Source organism: Haplochromis burtoni, unplaced genomic scaffold, assembly GCF_018398535.1.
Source record: "Haplochromis burtoni strain Fernald_Lab_line unplaced genomic scaffold, NCSU_Asbu1 Contig_3, whole genome shotgun sequence".
Lineage (NCBI taxonomy): Eukaryota > Metazoa > Chordata > Actinopteri > Cichliformes > Cichlidae > Haplochromis > Haplochromis burtoni.
The window spans coordinates 2,213,930-2,233,665 of NW_024582364.1; the positions used below are offsets into that span (position 1 = coordinate 2,213,930).

General features: G+C 41.2%; 1 protein-coding gene across 3 annotated transcripts in view; it reads left to right on the forward strand.

Annotated features, from left to right (window-relative positions):
- LOC102303477 (laminin subunit alpha-3) overlaps window positions 1-19,736 on the forward strand; it is a 61,243-nt gene that overhangs the window by 16,705 nt on the left and 24,802 nt on the right. For all 3 annotated transcript variants that reach the window (XM_005912719.3, XM_005912720.3, XM_005912721.3), the window contains exons 6-34: window positions 287-387; window positions 1,129-1,244; window positions 2,034-2,152; window positions 2,539-2,629; window positions 3,745-3,876; window positions 5,569-5,619; window positions 5,728-5,775; window positions 7,937-8,071; window positions 8,668-8,802; window positions 9,487-9,621; window positions 9,773-9,825; window positions 10,327-10,426; window positions 11,222-11,274; window positions 11,367-11,472; window positions 13,363-13,462; window positions 13,575-13,731; window positions 14,344-14,482; window positions 14,643-14,785; window positions 14,919-15,022; window positions 15,113-15,269; window positions 15,566-15,729; window positions 15,889-15,997; window positions 16,087-16,184; window positions 16,672-16,870; window positions 17,022-17,148; window positions 17,403-17,551; window positions 17,988-18,103; window positions 18,343-18,554; window positions 18,680-18,884. In XM_005912719.3, coding sequence (XP_005912781.1) covers window positions 287-387; window positions 1,129-1,244; window positions 2,034-2,152; window positions 2,539-2,629; window positions 3,745-3,876; window positions 5,569-5,619; window positions 5,728-5,775; window positions 7,937-8,071; window positions 8,668-8,802; window positions 9,487-9,621; window positions 9,773-9,825; window positions 10,327-10,426; window positions 11,222-11,274; window positions 11,367-11,472; window positions 13,363-13,462; window positions 13,575-13,731; window positions 14,344-14,482; window positions 14,643-14,785; window positions 14,919-15,022; window positions 15,113-15,269; window positions 15,566-15,729; window positions 15,889-15,997; window positions 16,087-16,184; window positions 16,672-16,870; window positions 17,022-17,148; window positions 17,403-17,551; window positions 17,988-18,103; window positions 18,343-18,554; window positions 18,680-18,884 — 3,554 coding nt within the window. The remainder of the gene's footprint in view (window positions 1-286; window positions 388-1,128; window positions 1,245-2,033; window positions 2,153-2,538; window positions 2,630-3,744; window positions 3,877-5,568; window positions 5,620-5,727; window positions 5,776-7,936; window positions 8,072-8,667; window positions 8,803-9,486; window positions 9,622-9,772; window positions 9,826-10,326; window positions 10,427-11,221; window positions 11,275-11,366; window positions 11,473-13,362; window positions 13,463-13,574; window positions 13,732-14,343; window positions 14,483-14,642; window positions 14,786-14,918; window positions 15,023-15,112; window positions 15,270-15,565; window positions 15,730-15,888; window positions 15,998-16,086; window positions 16,185-16,671; window positions 16,871-17,021; window positions 17,149-17,402; window positions 17,552-17,987; window positions 18,104-18,342; window positions 18,555-18,679; window positions 18,885-19,736) is intronic.

Genomic DNA, 19,736 nt, shown 5'->3' on the forward strand with positions numbered 1-19,736 from the left:
GATTTACTATTGTGTCTAAAACATCTGTTTAGTTTTCCTTATTCGAACCTTTGGGAATCAGTGATGTTGGCTGCCTTATCTCGTGTTATCTCACGCACTGATTCACCCCATAAAACTAGCATTATCTCATGGGTCATGGTTTAAGTTTGTACTTGTCAGCATGTGTGACTCACTTCTGCTGCCAAGCAGAGCCAGGCATTTGTTCTGGTGTGACTGGTGTCGCTAAGTTGCTGATAACATGGTTGGAAATTATGCTGCTGATAACATATTCTTTATTTGCTGACAGTATTACTACAGCATCAAAGACATCAGCATTGGCGGACGCTGTGTTTGTCACGGGCACGCACAGATGTGTGGTGGAGGCCGTAACCCTGACAACCCAAATAGGTTAGTAATACATACTTCACCTTCAGCTCTAAAAGATACTTGCCTTTATTCAGTGAGCTTTTTGTAGAATTGGGGCTCTTGTGTAAAACTATTACAGTAAAGTGGATTTAATTCTGAAAGAAAAGAGGCAAAGATTACAAATGCTGCCTCTAGTGTATGAGGTATAGCATAGATAAGATCAAGAGTGATCACTTGTTTCTGAAAAGCACAATTATGTTGTTTGTGCAGTGACTTCACCATTATAAAAAGCAGTAGATTGTTTTAGTTCCCCTGATTACCTGCTGTGATAAGATTTGGGATAAAGCGCTGCTTTGAACCATTGTAAGCATTAGTACTCTGAAACAAAAAAGTCCAAGAAAAAAGAAGAGGATAGGATTCGTGGATGCTTCACTAAGTTGGTTGTCTCATCGCTCTCATCGCTGTAATTTCCAGGTGCTGTAAGCGGCTGTTTTCACCTACACAAAGCTTGAACATCAAACGGAAGACAGGAAGAATTAACGCTGAATAGCAGCTGCGCAGATACCAAAACAAGGCTTAAAGCGAAGCAAATTTGAATGTCTATTTGTCTGACTGTCTGAAATACGATTTCAGAATGAATGTTAGTGCTCCGCTGTGCGTCCCTGAGTTTGTAGATACCCGACTGTGTGTGCCAGTAAATATCAATGTACAGTTGGGACTTTTTCTCTGAAAACCCATCTTGGCACTACTACTGAATACAGACGCCTCGTCTCCTTTCTTTAGTCGCCAGTGCGAGTGCCAGCACAACACCTGTGGCGAGTCATGTGACCGCTGCTGCCCAGGATTTAACCAGAAGCCATGGCGCGCTGCAACTGTTGACAACCCGAATGAGTGTCAGCGTAAGTATACATGTACAGTACTTCATTTAGTGTGTAACCAAAACTGCACTCTGCTACTCCCCATGCTGTTGGCTCCTTGAATTACTACCCCCAGAGAGGACTGAAGTGTCCTCTTGCCTCTGATATTTAAGCCCTATTGTGGATGCCCTGATATGGTATTGTGGTGAGCCTCAGTGAAGAGCTGGGAGGACATTCCTGATATGGTATGTGTGATGAACAGCACAGTGCACAACTTGCTTCAGGATAACTGGGTTTTGTCTGTTTAGGTAGCTGGTCAATGAGCTTAGTCAACCCTGCGCCGACCTAGATAGTGAGAGCTTATCAGCGAGCCATTCAGTCCATCAGCAGAGCCTTTGCCAACTGGAATCTAATTGCTTTGCACTGTTGACAACTTTGGCCTTCATGAAACATAACCTTGCATCAGCCACAGAAGTAAAGCAAGGAAGGAAACTTGTAATCCAGTCAGTGCACTCATGCAGTACAAATGCACCCAACCCATTCATAATCATTAATAAGACAGGGTGGATTACAGGAAGAGGATATGCCATCTTGTTTAGTTTGGATTTTATAGTTTCTCTTGATGCTTAACAACCTTGACTTAATATTCCTTTTAAGAGAATGAGTAGCTTAAGGTACTTACAGGGGGAAAGGGGGAGTCAGAGGTAATTTACTGACAGTATAGAATAATACTTGTCTGTGTGTGTGTGTGTGTGTGTGTGTGTGTGTGTGTGTGTGTGTGTGTGTGTGTGTGTGTGTGTGCGTGTTTGTCTTGGGGGGTTTCCTCCTCAGCCTGCCAGTGTTTCTCCCATGCCTTCGACTGTTATTACGACCCAGAGGTGGAAAAAAGGGGAACAAGTTTAGACACCTTCGGCAGGTTTGATGGAGGAGGAGTGTGCATCAACTGCCAGGTATGTACTGGGTATCAAGTCTAAACTGATTCTTATGTTTGCATGTGTGTGGTTGAAAACAGGATAGAAAGTGAAGTAATATTCCATACTGTGCGTCTCTATATCATTCAAGTCTTTTGCAGAGGATTGGATATTGCATACTTCAGTTTGAAACTTGTGCAACTTGCTGTGTGAGGCCAAAGCAAACGTTCTTTTTGAAACTTTCTAGGAACTTTGTGACCTTCTTTTTGCCAAGATGAATTTGAATTGAGTGTTATGTTAAGATGGAGTGTTATGGATATCAAGTATTGCGTAATGTCCACATAGATTGATGCAAAGCTAGAAACTTAAACTCATATTTTTTTTGTTCAAGACTAAAGTTAATTTTGTTCTGTATCATTCTTTAGCACAACACTGCTGGAGTGAACTGTGAGAGATGCATTGAAGGCTTCTACAGGCCTTACGGTGTCCCTACTGAGTCTCCCACCGGATGCATACGTAAGCCACATTTTTGTCTGTGCTACATCAAAATGCTGTTTTCATACTGATGCTGTAAAACCTTACGATGCACTGATGAAAAAGACTGTGGAAATATAAGCCTATACTGTTTATGCATGCGTGTGTGTATTTTTGTGGAATCCGTTTTTGCAGCTTCTCTGACATTTTTCAAGATACGACAACAGATAGTTTGGGAATCAAATATTGTCCCACCATGTTGTTATGTGACCTACAACATGTGTGATCAATGAGTGAAGCCAAAGTGTATTTTTATTCAAAGCAAGGCTTTAGCACCTCGCTTTAGACTGACACAGATGGCACCACTGTCAAGCACCACTGGCACCGCCGCTTGTTTTATTGCTAAATTGGGCTCTGCCATTGTTTACACTACTTTAATGGTCCATCACTATTCCTCTTGGTATAAATAGCTTACAGTTGTGTTTGCACATGACAAAGTAGTGGAATTAAAGCGGTTGACCCAAGAGCTTTTAATTTAATCATAAAATACACAAACTCAATTAAGTAGCTTAGTAGCCGAAAGTGTTCAGAGTCAGTAAACGTTCATCATTATTAACTTTTAAGAGCTCTCGTTTTGGGATGTGGGATGGTTGAAAGCTTTCTGTACGTGTTACTTTACTTTGTGAAAATTTTGGGTATTTAACCTCAATTTGTGCTCTGAGTGGGCATCATCATCAGCACTGTTGCCTCACATTGAGAATTTGCTGATTTCGAATCGAGCATGTGGTCGGGGTCTTTCTGTGTGGAGTTTGCAGGATCTGTGTGGGTACTCTGACCTCCTCACACAGGTTGATGATTCTCATTTGCCCATACGTGTGAATACGAGTGTGAAAGGATAACTGTCTCTGTGTCAGCCCTGCGACAAACTGGTGACCCATCCAACGTGTACCCCGCCTCCCACCCAATAGCAGCGGGGATATGCTCCAGTCCCCCCACCCCACCCCGTGACCCTGAAGTAGATAACAGGAAGAAAATAGATGGATTTTGCTCTGATGATGCATGTATTTGTCTATATATGTATTTTACATCTACATTTTGCACATGTTAACATGGGCACTTTCTTTTTTCTTTTCATAAAATCACATGGCATCTACCAGCTTGCAGCTGTGACGAAAGAACTACAGCTGGATGTGAAATGGGGTCTGGATGGTGTATCTGCAAGCCACAGTTTGCTGGAGAAAACTGCGATCGCTGTGCTGATGGACGCTATTACTACCCAGACTGCTTTCGTAAGTTTAGTTTTGCTCTCACATGCTAAGTTAACATTTTGCACAAATGTGCTAAATGCATGATTTTGGTGTTGCATGTTCAAAAATCACAAGACACAAATCTGTCTGCAGTTGCTGCAAACAACAAAAAGGTACAGTTAGTCTTTCCTGTACCTCATTTGAATCTTGACTTGAAGGGAAGACTTTGCTTTGTCATAGAAGGGTGCAACTATTCATGGTCAGTTAACCTGAACCCAGTCGTTAACAGCTGGAATCATGATTCAACATTGTTTTACTCTCAGATTTCTCCCTGAACAAACACATTTGTCCAAAGCCTTTTGACAGAAGAACATCTTGCAGGAGTACACTTGTAAAGTTATTTCATGCGTCGCGTAAGCCTTACAGGTAGTGGACACATAAAAATACTTCCCCATCTAATCTCATTGATCTGATCTGCCAGCAGATTCAGGAGTCTGCTATGACTGGAGATAAGCTGCTCGATGTTTCATTTTACATTTCTTTCTTCAAGGCGCTAAAGCCATTCTTACAGTAATATTGATCTTTTTCTCTGTCTTTGATTAATAAACCTGCTTAAAACCGGCTTCTATTGAATTTCTTACAGCACTCGATTTCTCTATTCACACATCTATTTTCAATCAATTTAAAGTTATTCATATTTAATTGAAAATTAACCAGTGTGACAACAGAGAAATCCAAAGACTCACATCATTTTTGTCTTATCATCTAATGTTGATCGTCGATATCATCGAAACCTACAGTCCTTACACAAACACAGCAACACAGGTTTGTAGTCTCAAGATGTGTTTTGCTAACACAGAATTTTTAAACATTTGGTCCTTATCATCAGCATGTTAGCACTGCCAAACTAGACTAAACATGTTGACTCGGTCATGAGAGAATTATTTGGGTTTGAAGAGGTGCTTGCTTGATGTTTTCTGTCACGGCACGAAATGTTTGCAGCTTGTTGGATTTTGAACTGAAGATGTGTAACTTGTACACATAAAATCTGACAACTGTGTAACTGCAGCACCAGCTGAAACATTAACTGCACATCGTCTGCAAACGCTTGAGGTTCGTGTCTGAGTAAGTAAGTAAGTCTGAGTAAACAATACCTAAAATAGTTGAGCGGTTTTACAAGACAAAGGAGCCTATGTCATTCTTTGGTCTGTCCAAAGGTAACAAAGTCTGCCTACCAGTTCCTTTAAAGCTCAGTACTAAATAGGTTACAGTGTGCTTTTTTAAATGCATACACATCGTGTACTTGTAAGAATGGATGTGACAGTGGTGATGTGCTGAACTGTTCAGGCCTTATTACTCCTCCCAAGCAAAGTCGGTGCTTAATCCTTTATAAAATGATGAAAAGTTGTTTTTAGACTTTGTGCAAATCCAGGCTTGTTGTTTCCCCCCTGCGTACAGTTTACATTAAGCTGAGCTGCCTAACCACTGACTTTACTATTCAAATGCAAACATTGCTTAGATCCTCTCGTCTATCTCTTGGCAAGAAAGTGAATAACTTCAAAACGCGGGCGTGGGGGATGTTTGTTTTTATATGAGTAGTTTTCAATTACTGCACCAAGAGAAATCCCCCCCCCCCTCCCCCGCACCAATAAATAAAGTTGACACTGAGGTTTTACTTCATTACATTTTCCAGTCACTGGAGGTCTTAATTTTGTTCCTCTCTTTTGCAATCAGGATATCCAGTGTACCCAGCGACCACCAAATCTCCTGCAGGTCCCATTGTGGGTAAGATCAGTAAACAGACTTTTGCAATATGTCATATCAGACTTAGGCATTTTTAAACATCCGCTTAAAATGCTGTTATTACATCCTCCTTATTTTCTCCTTCTATAGGTCCCACTGTTTGCCCTCCAGGCTATTTTGGCATGTCCAGCTGTCAGCGTGAGTGTGGTTAGACCTGATGTGAAGTGTCTTCATGGCAGTGCTTTTATACTCATTGCAACTTGATTGAAAACGTTACTGAAACTTGTAGTGATGGGTCGTTCGCGAACGAAATGGCTCTTAGAGCCGACTCTTTGAAGTGAACGACGCGAGCCGGCCCCTTATTGGGAGCCATGAGGTTTTTTTTTTTCTTTTTCTCACCCTCTCTCTCGCCCTTTTTTCCGCTAAGCTCCGCACGCGCGGCCTGTACTTTGCCAGAGGGGGGAGGGGCGTTAGTTACACTCGCAGTAGCACAGGAACAGAGCCAGAGAGAAAGAGAGCAAGGGACAACAACGTCACATTAGAAAGGTATAGTAATCATCCACTATTTTCAGTTGCAGATGATAAAGGATTCAGAAATCATGCAGGCCCATATGACAGAGAATGCGCATCTTCTTTTTGTTTTAATATTTTAATTGTGTTGTGGTTTGCAGTGTTTTGTGTTGTTTTACGTTCAATTTGTTTAAAAGGAAAAAGCTGAAAATTTAAATAGTTAAAAGTTTAAAATGTAAATAGTTGTTTTTTGTATTATATGATTTATTTATTACATTTTATGTGGAGTGAATAAATAAAGTATATTTATGTTGGCCCTTAGAGACAAAGCACTACAAACTCCAAAACGCGTAAAAACTCAGACACACTTACAAAACCCTGAAGTATGTACAAACTCCAAAACACGTAAAAACTCAGAAGCATGTACAAAAGACAACAGAAGTGCTCCAGGATGCTAGGGCGCAGTGTTGAGCTTTTGTTACCTAGTGGCTACACAAGCCAGGAAGTATCAACAACCGGATTTGGTGTGTGGTAGTAACAGGTAAATGAACTTTTTTTTTTAATTATTTGAATAAATATGAGTGCTTGTCTATGAATACACAAACAATACACACATGCTTTCAATTGTGTAATTTAAGTGATCTGGGTAGCTCTGTTTTGAAAGTTCAGTTAACGCTAGAAATGTGTTTTGGAGTTTGTATATGCTTTAGAGTTTGTACGTGCTTTGTCTCTAGGGGCCATATATAAACATATAAATAAAACCACTTTTTTTACATTAGTAATTCCTTTTCTGCATAATTTTATATTATTGTTAATGATAAATTAATTAAAGCAACAAAACAACCTGAAGAGCCGGTTCGGAGTCGAAAGAGCCGGCTCTTTTTAGTGAGCCGAGCCGAAAGAGCCGGATCTCTAAAAAGAGCCGGAAATCCCATCACTAGAAACTTGGCCTTTTACAAAGGTCTTTTATAGGGTACCCTTTTTAAAAAATTCCAGACTTACTTTACTTAGAGGCTTTCAAAAGAGCTTTAGCGGTCTGTATGTGGTGCCACTGAGTCAGACTCTGTTTTGTCTTGATTTAAACTTTAAGAACACGTGTTAGAGGTCAGTCAAGTTGAAGGCTAAATTTGTAGCCCATGTGTAACCTGGCATTTATTGTGTTTAGCTGGTCAAAATACTGGTATAATACATCCAGATAGCATGCAGTTGTTCAGAATAACAGTTCAGTGGTCTTACATTTTCTCATCCATCAATGGGACTTTATGTTCAAATAGTCTCATGATAGCAGTGGCCATTTGGGGCTATTTAGTGGAAACTAATATTATTTATAAGTTTCCTTCAAGCTGGGAAATCCATTATCAGTAATATGGCATTGCTATTAAAGTGAAAACCATCAGTTCTTGATTCTTTTCCTCCCACTCAATTCAGCTGTCAGAGAACGTATGCTAACAGTGACTTACCTCTAACGTGTAGGCTCAAGAGCCTGTCTTTCAATCAACAGCCTTTGAAAAGCTGGTTTCATGCTTGGGAGCTGCTTAGAGGCAAAGAAAACTATGGTAGTCTCTTGGGTGGCTGTGCCAAGCCTATTCGGGAACCACTACTGGGCGGGGCCTGGCAGGGGGTGGGGTGGGCACCAGCATAGCTGTGCCACTGTGTGCCACACTATGAGAATAGTTCAACTGAAGGAAGTATTTGTCTTTTTTTTGGAGTTCCACTAAAGGAAGAGCTCAGCCTCAATTATAAGCAAACGTTAATGTTCCACTAGGAATACACATTTGAATTTCTGTTAAGATTTAATTTGTTTGCTGTTATTGTTAAATTAAATGCTTCCACTGTGTTTTGTGCGCAGCGTGTATTTGTGACTACAGAGGGACTCTGGGTGGGATATGCGATGCTTTAGGCCGCTGCCTGTGCCAGCAGAGCGTGGAGGGCGAGCGCTGCGACCGCTGTCGACCTGGATACCACTCCTTCCCAAACTGCTGGGGTGAGAGAGACGTGCATGCCAACATAGAATTTGAACCCCGCAGACTGTAAAGAAACACAAAGTCATCAGTGTTACTGGTTAATGATTAGGAAACCGGAGTTTTATTTTAAAAGAAGTGGCCACAAGTGGTTATTATGTGGAACAGGAACAAAGGCAGCAAATCAGCGCTGTAAATGTTAATAGGTGTGACTGGAGTGACTTAATTACACAGCAGGGATTCGTTTGTCCAGCAATCTTTTGCTTTGTCAATACAGAGAGAAACTTCACTCTCTCCATGAAACAGCTTACAGTATTATCAGATGGAAGTACGCTTACATATTTGGCCTTTTTTAAGTCTTAGCTCAAGGTTTTTGACACTTGACCCTTAAAGCTTTAAATGGACCCTCCAGACAATCTGATTTCAGTAACAATTATCAAAGTACATGTGGAAAAATGCGTGTGTATTATGTGTGTTTTAGTTGATGTTTACAGATTTTTTGCATGTAAAGATTACTTATTCGGACAGATTTTTTTATAATGAGGTCTTTTCTGGGTAAATGTTTATACAGAGCTATAAAAATAGAATAAATTTTTGCTTTATTATTTTATTTCTTCAGCATGTCTCTGTGATGGGGCCGGCGTGGCCGACAGCGTGTGCGGTCCAAATGGTCAGTGTATTTGTCTCTCCAATTATGGGGGACGGGAGTGTGATGAATGTGCGCCAGGCTACTATGGATATCCTGACTGTGCTGGTAAGTAGGATTTGTCCCTCTATGTCTATCAGTATAACTACAGTAGATAAACCACTTGTGTACTTTTGACCTCTGCTGATGAGAAAGCTGCTGGGAAAAAAAATGTAGCTTCTGGTTTGGTTGGATTTATGGTGGCCTCTTCTCATGACTTTGAAGGAGAAATCCTCCCACGGCATCCACAAAAATCCCACTCTGCCCCCTCAAATGATTTTTTTTAATGCAATTTGCATGACACGATGTTTCGCAGAGAGATGAAATATGTGATATTTATAGACCTCTTCCTTGTATGGACTCATATTCCCAAGAATAGACAACTGGGAATCACTTAAGACAATCTGATTCTTAAAATAAACAAGCTCATCCCAAGAGTTTCAATTCCTGTTCTTTTCTTATGAGATTCACTTATCCCTAAGGACAATGGCTGGGGCTCTGGAGGTAGAGCATCATCTACTCATCTGAATTGTTGATGGTTTGATCCCTGTCTCACCCAGTCTGAACCACATGTTACTCTTTGATGCATTCGTCTGCATGTGAATAGTAGACAGAAAGCACATACATGTGGAAAACAGTGCTTGTGTGGAGGGGTGAATGAGACATGTTGCAGAAAAAGGGCTGTATAAGAACCAGACAACTTACCATAATAATGCTTAGAGTTCTTATGTCTGCTTGTGTAACTGTCCCCAGCCTGCCGGTGTTCACAGGAAGGCTCATATGACGCAACTTGCGACCCGTTATCGGGTCAGTGCCTCTGCCTTCCAGGTGTGGTGGGTCAACTGTGTGATCGTTGCGCCTCTGGTGTGAGATTCCCTCAGTGCTCGGGTAAACACTTGAAATCATCAAACTCATAAAAGTAGTCATTTTTATGGACAGCGGGTAGATGTGTTATTTAGGTCATTATTGTTTGCTGTTGCTGTGGTTATTGTTGAAGCTCAGTAATATTACCTTTTCCTTTTTCATTTTGTCCTTCCAGCCTCCATCAGTGTGTGTAACACAGCAGGAACTGAAGCGTCTGATCCTCGAACGGTGAGCCGCTCTCTGTTAAGTTGCATTTTTCTGTGCATCGTGGCCCTATCTGGAACAAGCTTTTATTTTCCTTGCTGATAGAAGTGGTCACAGTATAAATCCAGTGATGGGTGTGGGTTTGCATTGACTAACAGCCCTACAACTGATAACACAACTCCACGTCATCCTGCGCGGTTTCACAAGGAAGTGTTTTTCTGGTGAAAACCAAAGGAAATTAAAAAAGGAAAAGAGGCTTCCTTCCATTATAAAGGGGAAAAACAACACGTAGTATTTATTTAGGCATCTATTGAAGTATTTCTGAGAGTCACCTTTCAGTTTGGAGCATAATGCACACTTAGAAGAAAGAAAGAAATGCTGCCAAGTTTCAGTGTAAAGAAACATCTTTATAGAAAATGCAGGCACTTGCAGTTGATTTTATCGCTCTGATTTTAAACAAATATAAGGCTTTCAGCAGTAGCTACCAGTCTCAACAATTCTCAGACTCCTTATCTGTTGTTTCAGGGCTCTTGCCGCTGCCTAGCAAATGTAGAGGGAACCCTGTGTGACAGGTGTAAACCTCTATACTGGAATCTAGCTGTAGACAATCCCCGTGGCTGTATCGGTAAGTAAAAAGGAATTTGAATAATAAAGGAAAAAGGGGGAAACATGACAGAAGAATGCTTATTTGGCATCCATAGAGGCAAAAATGTCTTAATTCTGACCATATATTTCTCAAGGCTTTTAAATTGCCAGGAACAATCTGACAAGGTACTGATATGAGCTTTGTCCCATCTTATACGTCAACGTACCTCTATCAACAAGGCTGGTTCTGCCTTTGAAGAATAACACATTATACAGGCAAATCCCTGCTGCCTGCTTCCACTGTGAGATTTCCTCCTGAGATTGCATAAAAAAGTATCCAGTGACACATTGAAAATAGAACGTCTGAACATCTACTTTTATAACCTCTACAAAAGCTGCTCCTGCTTTATTCAATTGAAAATTTTTAATATAGTGGAAACTAAGGAGAACAGCTCCTGGCTTTGTTCACATATGTCTGTTGTTACTGCTCTGCTCTCTTGCAAAACTGTTATCGCTACCACGTTCCCTCAATGCTCAAGAAGGAGTGGGGTGGGGTGTTTTTAATATCCCAAGAATGCATCTGGTTGACTGTGGCTGGACATTGAGGGAAAAGTTTTCTTTTTTTCCCCACTCGGCTGAACGCAAGCTGCAGCCTGAAAAGCTCCTTTGGACCTTTGATGTGCAAATCTCTGAAGGCTGGAGGGTTTTACAATGTTGTGTTTCACCCGTGAATTTTGCAAAAACCTGCAATCAGTGTCTATTCACTGTAGAGCCCCCCACCCCCCTCTCCCATTTACATTTTCATAACCTCACCCATTTTTGTCTCTCATACCAGATTGTCATTGTGACCTGAAAGGGACTCTGAGTGGTCTTGGAGAGTGTGAACAGGTGAGTGTTTTCATGTGGTCGTGTTAATGTCAGCAGTTTGAATAACCGCACATTTGCAGCATTAATCATCTCTTGATGGTCTGCTTGCACAGAAAAGTGGACAGTGTCACTGTAAGCCTAATACATGCGGGCATGCGTGTGACTCCTGCAAAGATGGATACTTCCTGCTGCAGAAAAAGAATTATTACGGGTGTCAAGGTGAGAATGTGTTTCTTTGCTGAACTTCCAACCTTGTTTCTTGCTTACATGTGCTGTATTATTAAAGGATAGACTTTAAGAAAGAAAATAGCAACCAAGCATTCTTCCTTTTTCGCTGTTTTTACCAATGACTTTAGATATTTAGCGAGCCAACCTCAGTGCAACACTGACTATTGTTAGAAATTATTGCGTTGACTGAAAAACAGGTGCCTTAGTGCTGTTTTAAGCTTTTATCTTAACCAGCCAAAAGACTGGTCAGCAACAGCATAATCGATAAGAATTGCTACTCCTGCCACAGTAGTGGGCAGCATTCAGCTAAACTTACAAACAGTGATGACCTAGTGGCTCTTCACTCAAATTTTTAAATTCATATTTGTTATTTCTTGGGGGCTTTTCCGCTTTTACAGGAATCCCTTGTTGTCCTGCAGTATTGGTTAGATTTTCATGAAATTAGACTAAGTTACGTTGATGTGACTGTCTTTTAATCTCCTTGACCTCTTAGTGGACTTTAATTCTCATTTCACTCACTGGGCCCATGTCCTCATTTTAGGTTTGACAGCGTTTTAGTAGGTAAAAGTGAATGCTTTGACATGAATTGAGCTGCGGTTTGGGGAAGGCCTCGAAGGGGACTGGCGACGGCTCCCGGGCCTGGCAGATCCCCATGTAGTAAATAGAAGTGAAGAAGCTGAAGAATGGAGAACAAGGAGGGAGGGAGGGTGGGGCACGTAAATGAGAATGATCAGCTTGCAGAACTGGGGGAACCTATATAGATGACAGCCGGAAGGAGCGTGTTTGGCGTGGTCCTGCTCCTGAAATTCCGATACATATTTGCACAATGCACTAATTCTACTTGCTTATTTGCTTGACAAAACTTTTAATAAAACCTCTGTTGAACATAAACAAGGTTGTTAAGTTTCTCTGTTAAGCCTGAAACTTTGCATTGGATACATTTAAACATTAAATGTTATTGTCCCTTAGTAATAAGAACAACCACTTTATTAGTATATAAGTACTAATGCATAGTACAGTACATATCTCCTCTGAAGTTTAGGGACACCAAGACATTTCAATCATCAAAGCTTTTTTTTTTATCTTTCATTGTTGAAAACAATACTGAATGCAGATTAATGATCTTTGATGAAAGTTTCTAAAGGTTAAAATGCACAAATCATCCTTTTTTATGGCTTAACGTGTTAAATATATATTATAATAAAAATAAACGGCAAAGTGCACAGAATATTTTTTATAGGTGAGGTCTGAAAGGTCATGCTTAGTGCAGCTTATTAGGAGTGCAGTGACCTAACCCTGATGCCGTCCTTGTGGTTTCTGCTCAGGCGCCCCTTATTTTCATCTTGGGAGGCCCCAAGGTCTTTCAGGGATCTTCTATCTAAGGAAGATAACAGAGGACCTTCTTTTTCTTATGTAAACCAAAGAATATTACAAAAGTATAAATTCTCCCTGTTGAAGAACAGCCTTCAGAAATGTGTGATAGTGCATCCAGTGAGGGCTTGTGGTCGTCTTTGTCCTTCTTGATGCCAGGATGTAGTAAACATTACTGCTTTGACACCTACGTCTCCTAAAGAAGTATTTCTGTGAAAAGATAGTCTCACGAGGATTTCAAGAACATGCGCAAAATAAAAAATGTTTTTTCAAAAGACAACCAAATGCTGACATATTTAAATAGGGTACTTTCTGTAACGCCGGTGATAAATCTTGGCATCTGGTTGAGTGTAAATATTTTCATATTCAGAAGGACAGTTGCATAATATGTGCCCCAAAACAACTCCAACATATGGTCAGAGAAGAAGCACTGATTTTCAGTGTAATATCACATAAAGGAACATGTTTGATGTAGAAAATGATTGTTTTTTTTTTCTATTCCCTCAAAAGGTTGCCAATGCGATATAGGTGGTGCCATTGGCATGGCATGCAATGACATATCGGGACAGTGCCAGTGTCGGAGGAATATCATTGGCCATAAATGCACCGAGTAAGACATGGCAGATTTTAATGTCATTAAATTGGGATGAAAATGGTTCTTTTTAACATATTTGCAGCATTTAATCAAACGATGTAACTTTTTTTTTTTTTTTTTTTACCAGGCCAGCACCTGGCTACTACTTTCCCACTCTGCACCAGCTGAAGTTTGAGGTGGAGGATGGTACCTCACCAAATTCCAGACCAGTACGCTTTGGTTATAGCTCCCAGGAGTTCCCAGACTTCAGCTGGAGAGGTTACGCTGTGATGTCCCCCGCACAGGTTCGTCCATTCAAACTTGTGCATTAATGTATCGGATGCTTTAATGCCATTGTTGTATAAATTACATGAGACTAGTAGTGTCTGCCACTTTTGTATTATCACAATTTTCCTTTTCCAGTCTTCTCTGTTACCACTGTGATTCTTTTGCTTTTGCCACTGCACAAATAATCTTCACCTGAGTGCACAGCCTTTTGTAATTTCAGTGCTGATACACAATTGAGGACATCAGCTCTCTTAGCACTAACACTCTCTCTCTTCAGCCAGAGGTGATCTTAATGCTCACTGTTGGCTTTTCTGGACCTTTCCATATTCTAATGCACTACGCCACCCCCCGACATAAGGGGAGAGCACAAGTGCGAGCTTGGATCTTGGTGGTGGATGAAACTGGCTATCAGTCTTGCTGTGACTGTAAGTGAAGGGTCTGCTTTGCTCCTCCTGTTATGCTTTCTTCACCTTGCTTGCTGCCTGTTGATTAACACTCTCTCTTTGCCTGACTTCTCCATCCACCTAACTTCATTTTTAACTTTTGCTTTTCTTTAACGTTGTTCCTTCGTCATCTACTCAAACCCCTACCCTCGCAGTCAGCTGTGTGTGTTGTTGTCCTCCCCGCAGACTGAAGTCAGAGTAACAGTGCATGTTGAGGCGAAAGATGGGAGGCAGCATTTGTTCCGTGTTGTTCTGCGGTTCAGTAACCCCAGCAGCACCCGTGTGATTGCTAGCATCAAGGCGACCAATAGCAGAGGCACTCCAGGTAAGGCTGCCTCTGAAATGGAAGCATCTCCCATATTTCACCATTAAAATGTCAACTCTAACCCGTCATGCATTCTAAATCCAGGCGTGCTGTCTTGATTTGGAAAATGTCTGTTTGCCAGTGTCTGACATTAAAGCCATCTGTGCTCGGTGCTCTGCAGGGTCAGAACAGAGTAAAGAAGTAATATTTCCCGTTAGTCCGTCCCCATCCTTCCTCACTGTGCCTGGAGACGGCTTTGCTGAGCCCTTTGAATTGATTCCTGGGACATGGATTATGCACATAAGAGCAGAAGGAGTTCTCCTGGTAAGTTTATAAAGAAATCACTGATGTATAGATGTCATTTTAAAAGTGGAAAATTACTGGTCATTTGGTGTTTTGCAAGTTTAAAAAAACAATATATATATGTATTGTCACTCTGTGTCATTGCCTTTATCAGGACTACTTAGTGTTACTACCCCAGGATTACTATGAAGCGCCTCTCCTGCAGGAAAAGATCACTCAGCCATGCACATATTTACCCACCGCAAACAAGCATGAAAAGTAAATTTCATTCTCCACTATTTTTCTCATCTTTCTTGTTGTTGGTAGATTGTTAACGTTTTTCTTTTTGCGTGTGTGCGTGTGTCTCAGCTGTCTGTTGTATAAGCACATAGCCCTGGATGGCTTCAGCTCCGCACTGGGCTCACAGGGAAAATTCACAACCCGGCGTGGGCGCAAGAGGAGACAGGCTCGTGTGCGGCGTCTCACCCCTGATCACCCTGAAATGGCTGCTCTCAATGGGAGACAGGTTCAGTATTTTAAAGATGAATGTTAGTGTAAAAATTGCGTGTGCGGTGTAAAAACAGTTAAGCTATTAAAAGAAAAAAACAGGTTCCCTTTATCTGCGCTAAAGTCCGGAATAAAACCACGAGACTGCAGTTCAGTTTATAGACTGGATCTTACTTCGCAATGATAATCAATCTGTGAACATTGCATTTATATATTGATGTTTGATTTACTTCTTTTTGCGGTTTATTTTTTTTTAGTTTTATTATCCTAAAATGCCTGAATGTCTCCCTTAAATAAATGTTCTGTCTCCTCTAGTCTCAGCTGCAGCTCAGCCTGCCTGTACCTGATTCTGGGCCATACATGCTTATTCTGGAGTATGCCAGCGAGGTGGACACTGTCCAAAATGTCAACATACTCATCAGTGGACAATCAGTTGACCCGGTTATGGGCAGGGCTAATATTTACAGCTGTGCCTTCAGGTGAATGCCACACTTGATGCTTTCATAACATTACTTGTAATAATATTGATTTGATTTAGGTCTTTATTAACTGAATGCTTATCAATATCCTAGAGATAGAAGCTTAAATAATATGTGCACGTTTCATGTAAGTGTTGTTGTGTTTCCTAACCCGTGCAGCAATCTGTGTCGAAGTGTGGCGGTGGACAACAGAAACCAAGTAGCAGTGTTTCAGCTAAGTCACAGGACTGAAGTCCTTTTGCAGACCTCCACAGCATCATTCCTTCTGGTAAGTGAAAAGTTTGGCCAAAAGATGTGTCACAGCTTCATATCGAGGCAGCAACATGGAGCTTTAAAGACATCTTTTTCTCTGTGTAGTATAAAGTGTACGCGGTTCCTGCAGACGAGTTCTCCATTGAGTATGTAGACCCTAAAGTCCTGTGCGTCTCCACTCACGGTCGCTTCACCGAAGACACGTAAGTCTTGAACGGACACAGCTGTTTTCCAGGTGTGATTGTATGCATTCCCTGAGGTTGGCAAGCTCACTTACCTCAGGCTGAACTTACAGTCTAACTCAGTCTTCTCTCATACTAAATCGTCTCTGAATGTAATGAGCGGGTTGGATGTTACCGCTTTTCCAGCTGTCAGTGTCGAGCTCTGTTATTTGCTGTGCACGTGACCTTGAGCAGAGAACAGGAAATCTACTCAGAAGGGAAAAATAAGCCAACAAACAAATACTTAGAATTGACTTGTTGCAGTTGTTGTACTTCAGCGTAAAAATGCCCACAAATTTAAAACAATGAACATAATAATGGCTTCCGCACTGCTGAGCCTCTAAAATCATTCAGATACTTTATAAACGTTGGCCTCTGTATCACGATGAAATTATTTTTTTGTATATTCTTAACAAATAATATGAGAGTGAAAACATGTTGAAGCTGAATTCTTGTTTACTGTGTTTAGCTGGCACTGTGTCCCGTGGCAGTTTGACAAACCCACTTCAGCTTGGATCCTGTATGCAGCCCGCGATGGCCAGCTATTGTCCACACCAGCTGTGGCTCCCCAACAAAGAGAGATTGAGGATTGGAGGCACAGACGACAGTCTGGGGTGATCCCTGTCCGTGAACCTGAGTGTGATGGGATACTACTTAAATTCCCACAGGTATCACTGTGCCCTTCCTCAGCTGGTTGAATTATTTAGCAGCTTTGCCCCCAAAACATTCAGTTTGTGCTGTCCTGCTGTTTTTTTTTGTTTTTTTTTACCAAAAGACACTCATTCAGGTTTTCTCATGTTGTTTTTTTTTTTTTCACAGACGGAGATTACTTTCACCCCCAATGTGCCTCTTCCGGGCGGGTATGTGATAATAGTGCATTATCACCAGCCTGAACATATCTCCTTCCCTGTGGAAGTGCGAGCTGACGCGGGCCGTGAATGGAAGGGTGAGTGTTAGAGAGGAATGAAGTCCTTACTGCCTCCCCTTAGATGTTTTTTCTTTACTTTGGCAGTGACTGGGAAATCATTCCCACAGAGGTGTTGATTCCTATTTAAGAGCAGATAAAGTTCCAATGCTCATGAGAAAATGAGCAGAGGCCTTGGATCAGCTCCCCCACATGGCTTTAACAGGGCGATGAGTCACTGTGCGGCGCCCTCCTGTCTTCTCTCTTTACCCATTTAAAATGTCCTTTTCTTGCAGGCATGATAAATGCTTCGTTCTGCCCAGCAGTCTCAGGATGCAGGGAGGTAGTCATTGCTGATGGGCGCATTGCCCTTGACTTTGAGAGAAATCCTTGGCAGCTACCCGTCATCTCTGTGAGGGTGCCACCTAGAAAGACTCTGATTCTGGTCAGTGTTTTGTGTTATGTGTTAAACACCATCGGAACTGAATGAGCGAGAAATATAAAAATACTTGTTTACAGTCTGAAGGCATGCGAAGCCTGTGTTTTGCACTAGTGTTGTTCAGGTTGAGGACTTGGCATCCTGAGGTCTTCTCTCCTCAGTGTTATGCCATATCCCCAACAACAACAATGAAACGACTGTATTCTACCTGGCAGTGGCTTGTGGGTTTATAAAGGCTAAGCTTCCAGGCTGTATAAGGCAGGGGGCAGGTTGGGCTATGATTGTGTACTGTTCAGTGTGCTTTAATTTTCCTTCTCCATTAAGCTGAAGCAAATAATAAAAAAGCCGAAATAACTTTAAATCCTTTATCACTCTGTATTACTTAAACAAAGATGTAGGGTATATGAGATTGTTTTTGATATGGTTTCTATCTTTTATTTAGGATTATATCATGTTGGTACCTGATAGCGTTTACACCCCAGAGCTCCTCAGAGAGAAACCTCTGGATAAATCTGAAGATTTCATACAGCAGTGCCGAGAAGAAGGGTTCTATATTGAGTAGGTATCCAACAAATAATGACATAAGCATTCAACAATTTGACATGTTTTTTTTTTGTGATGATATGTAGTTGATGGCTTTAATATATTGATATTAATATATGGGATATTTCATTACCCATGCTGAGGTAACAGCCTTCAAAACACCAATGTTTTTGGAAATGGTGCCCTCTAGCTGTCATGTTTGAGTATAAAACCACATTTGTATCTAAAAGTAATCTTTGTGTGTGTCACTTTAGCCCAAGAACATCTTCCCAGTTCTGCAGAGACTCGTCCCGCTCTCTTGCTGCAGCATATAACGATGGTGCTCTGCCGTGCGACTGTGACACATCTGGCTCTACAGGAAGCGTCTGTGATGCAGTTGGAGGACAGTGTCCCTGCAGGCCGCATGTGATTGGGCGGCAGTGCACAAAGTGTGCCACTGGATACTTCGGATTTCCCTACTGCAGACGTGAGTCAACATTTACCTTTGATTTGTAGTTCTTTTCTTTTTAAGTCATCATTCACTCCTTGTTACTTACTCTCAAAATATAATTTGCATCTAATTTTGTCCTCATTACGGTCCTCTCTGCGCAGCGTGTGATTGTGGCCGCCGACTATGCGACGAAGTGACAGGACGCTGCATCTGCCCTCCTCAGACAGTCAGACCGGCCTGCGATGTGTGTCAGAATCAGACTTTCAGCTACCACCCTTTGCTGGGCTGTGAGAATTGTGAATGCTCCCCAAGCGGCATCGCTGCAAATGCAGGGGCTCAGTGTGACCGCAATACTGGTCAGTGCAGGTGAGCTGAAACCTACACGAAGAGCAAACTGTGCAGGTTACCATATTTGCATTTACCTTGTAAATGGCCAAATATATCATATTTGAAGGCAACTTTTCCAGCTCTGTTGCTAACTAAGGATAAATGGAAGCTGAGGTTTGTTCTTATGATCTCATGCGATAGTCTTTAAATACTTCATATCATATCATTGACCCCTTAAAGCCTGAAATATGAAATAATTACCAAAAAATTCTAATTAAAAAACAAAATGGAGAGTTTGAGCCAAATGTGTTTAAAAAATAATGTTAATTTCCACATACGATTTTTATTTGCATAGTATTTGCTACATGTACCATTTTTTAAAATTGCTTAAAATGTATTGTGCAATTTATGGAAGTTTTTTAGGAAGAAACCCCCCAAAAAACCCAAAATACTGATGATGTAGAAGTCTCAAAAACTCAAATCAGATATGATACAATATGTGTTAAAGGGTTAACATTTGAGTTATTTTAGCTGCTGTTCTGTCCTAGAATCATTGTTAGGGTTCGGTAGGGATGCATCTATAAACATGTGTTCCTCTGAGCGATGTGAAACAACTTTAGCAATTTTTTAATCCACTTAAGACAGAGGCACACACTGTGTCACTTCATGCCATATTTTCCCGTGTGTCTTTGGACGGTTCTTCCAAAACTCAAAACTTAACAACTAACAAGATCAGGATGAAAACATAACCTAGGCAGAGGTAATATCCAAACTGAAAACTAAAACAAAGTCGAACGGAAAATATCAAACAGGAAAGTGAGTCCATAGCAGAAAATGCTGGAAAAGCCAGGATCATGACAGTTCATCCATCCATCCATCCATCCATCCATC